General features: G+C 46.8%; 1 protein-coding gene across 1 annotated transcript; it reads right to left on the bottom strand.

The window, feature by feature from the left end:
• Positions 1-3224: 3224 nt before the first annotated feature.
• Positions 3225-5582, bottom strand: NDUFB4 (NADH:ubiquinone oxidoreductase subunit B4). The gene is made up of 3 exons (XM_059838092.1): positions 5342-5582; positions 4950-5096; positions 3225-3386 (listed from the first exon to the last, which is right to left on the bottom strand). Exons 1-3 carry the CDS (start codon positions 5540-5542, stop codon positions 3321-3323), a joined length of 414 nt encoding a protein of 137 aa, XP_059694075.1. The 5' UTR covers positions 5543-5582; the 3' UTR covers positions 3225-3320.
• Between the last annotated feature and the right edge of the window lie 623 nt (positions 5583-6205).

Below are 6205 nucleotides of genomic sequence, written 5' to 3'. Positions count from 1 at the left end.
GGACTGACAAAGCATTGTATGCTATCTGTATGGGAAGAGCTTTATAAACAGCTGAAGGCTCTACCAGGCCTAAGCCCATGATCAGAGCAAGCTACTTCAACCTGCTCATCCATGGAGAGCTGCCAAGGAAAGACTTGGCTGTCTGAAAAGTAGATCACAAATGATAAAGGTTGGAGAACCCAAAGCACTTCACTGTTAAGTGAGGGAAAGCTTCTATTCCACACTCTGGCCATCCTGCAGTATCAACTTGTTTGTCAGCACTTGACAAATTCTCTCCCTAGTTCTGTGCTAATCTGCAGCATAGCAAATGTGAAAGGGCTTTTCTGGCCAGCCCAAGCATTTGTTCCTGGGAAGGTACCTGGAAAAAAGCTCAACTGCAGACACCATGGGGGACCTCAACACTGATTGGAGTATGCAAGCCTCACCCCCAGCTGGTGAATTCCACAGGGTGGAGGGAGCAAGCAAAGCCCCAAGTAGAGTGGGAACCATGAGGACAGGCAGGCACCCCACACTTCAGGCCTGTACTTTAGCACATACCCACGTGGAAGTTTCTAAACTTGGTGCCACCAGATTTATGTTTCTTACTTCCCCAGAGAAGCAATTTTCCCAAAGAGAAGGAAATGTAGACCTGAGACACACAGTTATCAGTCAGTTACATCCATCATCAGCTTTGGATCTGCACCAGGTCCTTGGGGGAAAAAAAGGCATCAGCTTTGAGCAAAGTATTATAAAATCTACATGGAGACATTTACTCTAAAATAGCCAATTCAGGAAAGGACATTTGGGAGAATCAATTTGCCAGAGAAGCTGATTTAATCAGACTGATCCAGGAATAAATATGGTCTAAATGTTTCACAGGCAGAGAGGAAGAGCTTGTTTTCTGTTTGGGACCTTAATTATCATCCAGTGACCTAGAGGCTTGAATTTCTCTCGTACAGACACATCTCCAAAGCATGTATGGGTGGTAACACATCAGGCAAGGGTGAAATTCCACAAGGCACATTCACTTTCCTACCTCCACCCTAGATATCTGAATGGAAACTTCTCTTTCCTTCCTCACTGCACCCAGCACCACTGCCCCAAACATCAACCCCACCTCCAGCAGCATGGTATCTCATTCCTAGCAAGAAAACAGCTTGGAGAGTTCTGGAAATAATGAGAGATAAAAGTAGGGCAGCCTTTCCCCAAGCACCACGCTCAAATCTGCAAGGATGTAGCATCAGAGACTCAGGGCTAGAAAGGAAAGCGCTGTGGCAGGTGCCACGAGCATCAATCCAATGTTGCCCTGAAAGACCAGAGGCGCTGTGCTCATCCACAACCCATCCTGAAGCATTTGCTCAGCTGGCCTGAAACAAATACAGCTGCAAGGGAGAATTTACATGTGTGGCAACTCAAGTTCCAATTAGCTGAGGAAATGGGTCCTGGGAGATCAAATTAGTTTGTGGCAGCAAGAATAGCTAATTTAGCATGCTCAGACAAGCAATTATTTCTTTCCCTAAATACCACTCTCTCCATGCACTGATGCCTCTCTGCACTGGTCCACAGCCTTATCTTGTAACATCATTTGTGACAGTCTTTTAGGAGCTATTCTGCAGAGAATAATATGGGTTTACTTTAGTTAAACTAGCAGAACAAGCTGCAGAAACTGGTGCAAAAGGGGTGCTGGGAGCACATATGGGATTGCAAAACCTAGCACTGACTAGTCCAGTTTCTGTACACAGCATTAGTGCCAAGTTCCACACAGCCTGAATGCTTCATGGCCCACACAAGAAGAGCTGCAATAGGAAACACTTTAAAAAAACAAGGAAAAAAAACCTCAAAAACAACAACAACAACAACAACAACAACAACAAAAAACAAACAAACCCACAAAAACCAAACAAAAAACAAACAAACAAACAAAAACCCAAGCAACAAACCCACCATCAAAAAGAACTCACACAGCGACAGTGATTTTATTGTGAGGGTGACTGAGCATGAGCACAGGTTGCTCAGGGAAGTTACGGAGTCTTCATCTCTAGAGATACTCAAAAGCTACCTGTACATACGTGGTCCTGGACAACCCACTTTAGATGGCCCTACTGGAGCAGAGGGTAGGACCCAGATGAGCTCCAGAGGTTCCTTCCAACCTCAGCCACTTAGTGATTATGTGGAAAAGCTCATCAACTCACTCTGCTGGTGAGTGACTGCAAATGGCACATTTACATCTTCATCATGCAGGAAAAGAAAGGATGCAGTAGACCTGGTTTTGCTGACTTCACACTGGCTGCTTTCCCAGCAGGCAAAGGGAAGTTTACAACTTTTGTATCAGACTGAGCTTCTGGCATGAACTTCAGTGCCTGCAAAGAAACCAGTGACATAGTCTCTGAAGAATGAGGGTTGTTTGGAACATGATGGCACCTACAGGCCATGTAAAAATTCAAGTATGCATCAAAAAATCTTTTCTTTGCACTCATACCTCAGTACATGGGCAGTAACAATTCCAGAGTCCTCTGTACCAGTTGATCTGGGCAGGAAAAGCTTGTGTTCTTATACGAATAAACAGAAAAGGCGTCTTTGCAGGCATAAGATTCAGTTATACTTGGTGGTGGATTTTTTTTTTTTGGAACATAGCCCTCTTACAGGGATGAATTCTCCCGTACTACAAGATAGTCAGTGTCAAAGTAAAAATCCTTATCATACACCTCTTGTCTCCCATTCACAGGAGCCACAGAATTAGTGGAAATTCTGGTTACATACAGCATGACAACAGTGAGCTCACTATTTCCATATCTGGTACTAATAAAAACCAGAAGTTTATTGCAATAAACAAAGACATGGTTTAGGATTGCAGTTCATTAGGGAAAAGAAAAATTAACTCAACTTATTGAGAGCAGTCAGGCAGACTCCTAAGTTCTTAAAAATGTATCATACAACTTGCCTATTATCCAGTAAGGGCAAACCACACAGCCAAAGTGACACCAAAAAGAAACATCTGGAAGGCAAGCAGTAGTTCCTTTAGGAAACTGCTTTGGTCTTGCTTAGCATTTTAGCCTGCTACTAATTTCAAACTTCAACCTTCCTGGACAACAGCAACTTCCATAGTTTAAAAAGATCCTCTGTATGTACATCATAGGAGCACAGTGGCTGAGTTCCAGACACCCTCTCTGTATCCATATGGTTTAGACATGAAGATCCTACATTTTTGCACTTCCCATGATTTTTAAAGATGCAAGACAACCAAAAAGCAATTAAGATTTATTCTTGTGACAGAGAAATGTCATCACATAATGCAGCTTATTTTATTTCTATCCCAAAAACATCACTGCAATTCCAGGGACTTAGAGGAATACACTGAGCGGCGATGGCTTGTGTTTACCTTCCTGGATACGCTTCTCTTTACGATCCTGTGGAAGAGAGAGAACATTTATCACCATCCTACCACAGAAAGACTTCCAATCAGCCTGGGATAACAGAACACCAGTTCTAGTATTTCAGCACGGACTACATGAAGGCAGCACCATATAGGATTTTAAGGGTCTTTTCCACCCTAAACAATTCTTTGAGCACAAGCTGTTTAAAAGTAAAAGTTAACAAGGCACTTAGCTCCACCTACTAAAGACCTGCTCAGATTGACCTCACATCTAGGTACTCTCACAGGAGCAGCAGAGACTAATTCCTGTAAAGCATTTTTCACCAAACTAGTTGTGTCTCAGCATTCGTACCTTAGTTTCTATCTCCTCCTTCTGGCTGAATAACCCAGCTCAGAGACCTAATTATGGAGAAACTTCTTAGTAACTTGCCTAAAAGCACTTGTGCTCACTTCCTACCCGTTTGTACCTCACTCTGCAGTCATGTACCTTTCTGACAGGTACCATTACAGTACACAGGCACTGAGGATAATGGTCAGATTCCTTCTGCTGGATAAAACCAGAAGATTTACTTAAAACCTGGTAATTTATTTCTTGCCTTCCCAGACACACAGCAAACATTCCTCAGAGAAAAGACTATGACTACTGTGCCTTACGTACTACCAGGAAAACAAGAAGAATCACCAAACATCACTAAAGGAACCACAATAAAGGAAAGTGAATTATCCTGGACTTCAGCAAGGCAAAATACTGCAGAAGTACTGAAGTCTCAAGAACATTTATATCAAGATGCTCAGCATGTTTCCTAAACCTGAATTTTCAATTCGCTCAGGCAAACACTCCCTACAAACATTCTGTTAATTTATGTTAGTGCTTTGTGGTTTATGATTTGATCTAAAATGCTACTTCTGTGCAAAAGAGGGAAATAAAAGTGGTTTACACCAGCCACAAATTCTCTACTAAAAACAGCCCCTGTCTGCCTCTTAGCATTTTTTATGTATGTATATAGCTGAGTTTTTTCATAATGATCTACCATTCCTTAGATTCTGACACTCATAGTTCAGGAGTTAGAATGGAAGCAAGATAAACCTTCCAAATTATTAGAGTGTCCAGCTGAGATCAGACACTGCAATTGGCATAATTACTCCTCCCGATTTGCTTCACTAAACTAGAGAAATGGTCAAGCAACTACACAGAGCTATTGCTAAGTCTGTCATCCATCATCTTCCTGTGTATTCTGAGTTCGAAAGCTATAGTTAATGCATGTCAACTGCTGAAAATAAGAGTAACTTAGGATTAATTTTCACTGAGTGCTACAGAGAGCTTTGTGACTGCAAATTAGCCGGATCAGGCAAACTGTGACTGGCCATAGCCCCAAGGGCACAATAAAGGGCTCTCAGAAAAACAAGACTCTGCAACCAGTAACAGGCTTTGAGACAGCAGGAGGCTCACTACAGCCTTCCTTCCCTCACTACTTCAATGGTATCTATCATTCTTAGGTGCATGAGGATCCCACAGACTGAGACTCCAAGCAGATGTACATTTTACAAGCTGGTGTTTGTGGTGTTCGCTGACGTTCAGCGTTCTCGGCCGACTTACCCTGTCAGCTTTTAAGACAAAGATCCAGAAGAGGAGGGGGCCTAACCCATAAACAGCTCCTAGAAAGGACGTCTTGGGTGTCGGGCGGAAAGTAGGGTAGACGTTCTGCGTCCTCGCATAGGCCCAGCGGATCAAGGCGGGGTTTTCCTGGGGGGCAAAGACAACAGCGATGAGGCCCGCGGAGCTCCGCAGCGGCCCCTCCACCCGGGGACTGAGGCCGAGGCACACCGGGAAGGGCACCAAGGTCACGGGGAGGGCGGCAGCGTCCCGCCGGCACGGCCCTGGCCCCAGCACGGCCGCAGGCGCGGGCCCCGCTCCGGGACGCCGCCGGGTGAGGCCGGCGAGCCCCGCGCTTCCCCCGCTGCCCCTCGGCCCGCTCCGTCCCCACTCACGATGACGGCGGGCGCGCTGGGGTCGTTGAGCTGCAGCAGGTACTGCCGCTTGAGCCGGGAGCGGATCGCCAGGCGCTCGGCCTCGGCGCGGAGCTTCTCCTGCGATGTGTCGTAGGTGGCGGGGTCGAGCTCGGCGGGCAGCGAGACGTAGCGGTTCGGCCTGTACAGCTGGGCCGCCGATGGAGGCGGTGCCGACGCCATCTTGGAGAGCCGGCCCTGCCGGCGTGGGGGCGGTGCCGGCCCTGCCCCGCCCTCCGCTGCGGGAGCAGCCACCGCCCCTCACAGAGCCGGGGCCGCGGCATGGTTTGGGCTGCGGGGATGGCAGAGTTCATCCGCTTCCGACACCGCTGCCGTGGGCAGGGACAACGTCCACAAGACCGGGTTCATCAGAGCCCCATCCAGCCTGGCCTTGAATCCTCCAATGGATGGGGCATCCACAGCTTCTCTGGGGAACCTGTGCCAGTGCCTTACCACGCTCAGGGTAGAGGATTTTTTCTGTAATATCTAACCTAAACCTACTCTTTCTATTCGAACCCATTCCCCCTACTCCTGTCACTGCATTCTCTTGTAAATAATCTTTCCCCATCTTTACTGTGAGTTCCCTTCCACGTAGTGGAAGGCCACAATTAGATCACCTCAAAACCTTTTCTTTCTCAGGCTGAACAAACCCAATTCTCTCAGCCTTTCCTCGTGGGAGAGGTGCTCCATCCCTGTGATCATCTTGTTGGCCTCCTCTGGACTCGCTCCTACAGGTCCGTGTCCTTTCTTTGCTGGGGTCCCAGAGCTGGATGCAGTGTTCCAGGTGGGGTCTCACAAAACACAGAGGCAGAATTCTCTCCTTTCTCCTTTGGATGCAGCCCAGGA

This window comes from Haemorhous mexicanus, chromosome 2, assembly GCF_027477595.1.
Source record: "Haemorhous mexicanus isolate bHaeMex1 chromosome 2, bHaeMex1.pri, whole genome shotgun sequence".
In the NCBI taxonomy this organism is placed as follows: domain Eukaryota; kingdom Metazoa; phylum Chordata; class Aves; order Passeriformes; family Fringillidae; genus Haemorhous; species Haemorhous mexicanus.
This window is presented reverse-complemented; position numbering and strand designations above follow the sequence as displayed.

Bases quoted from the DNA above. Each gene is read 5' to 3' on its own strand.
- NDUFB4 (XM_059838092.1), bottom strand. From the start codon at position 5,542: ATGGCGTCGGCACCGCCTCCATCGGCGGCCCAGCTGTACAGGCCGAAC. The intron at 5,097-5,341 runs GTGAGTGGGGAC...TTTGCCCCCCAG, and splicing joins CCAGCGCGCCCGCCGTCATC to GAAAACCCCGCCTTGATCCG. The intron at 3,387-4,949 runs GTAAGTCGGCCG...TCTCTTCCACAG, and splicing joins TTGTCTTAAAAGCTGACAGG to GATCGTAAAGAGAAGCGTAT.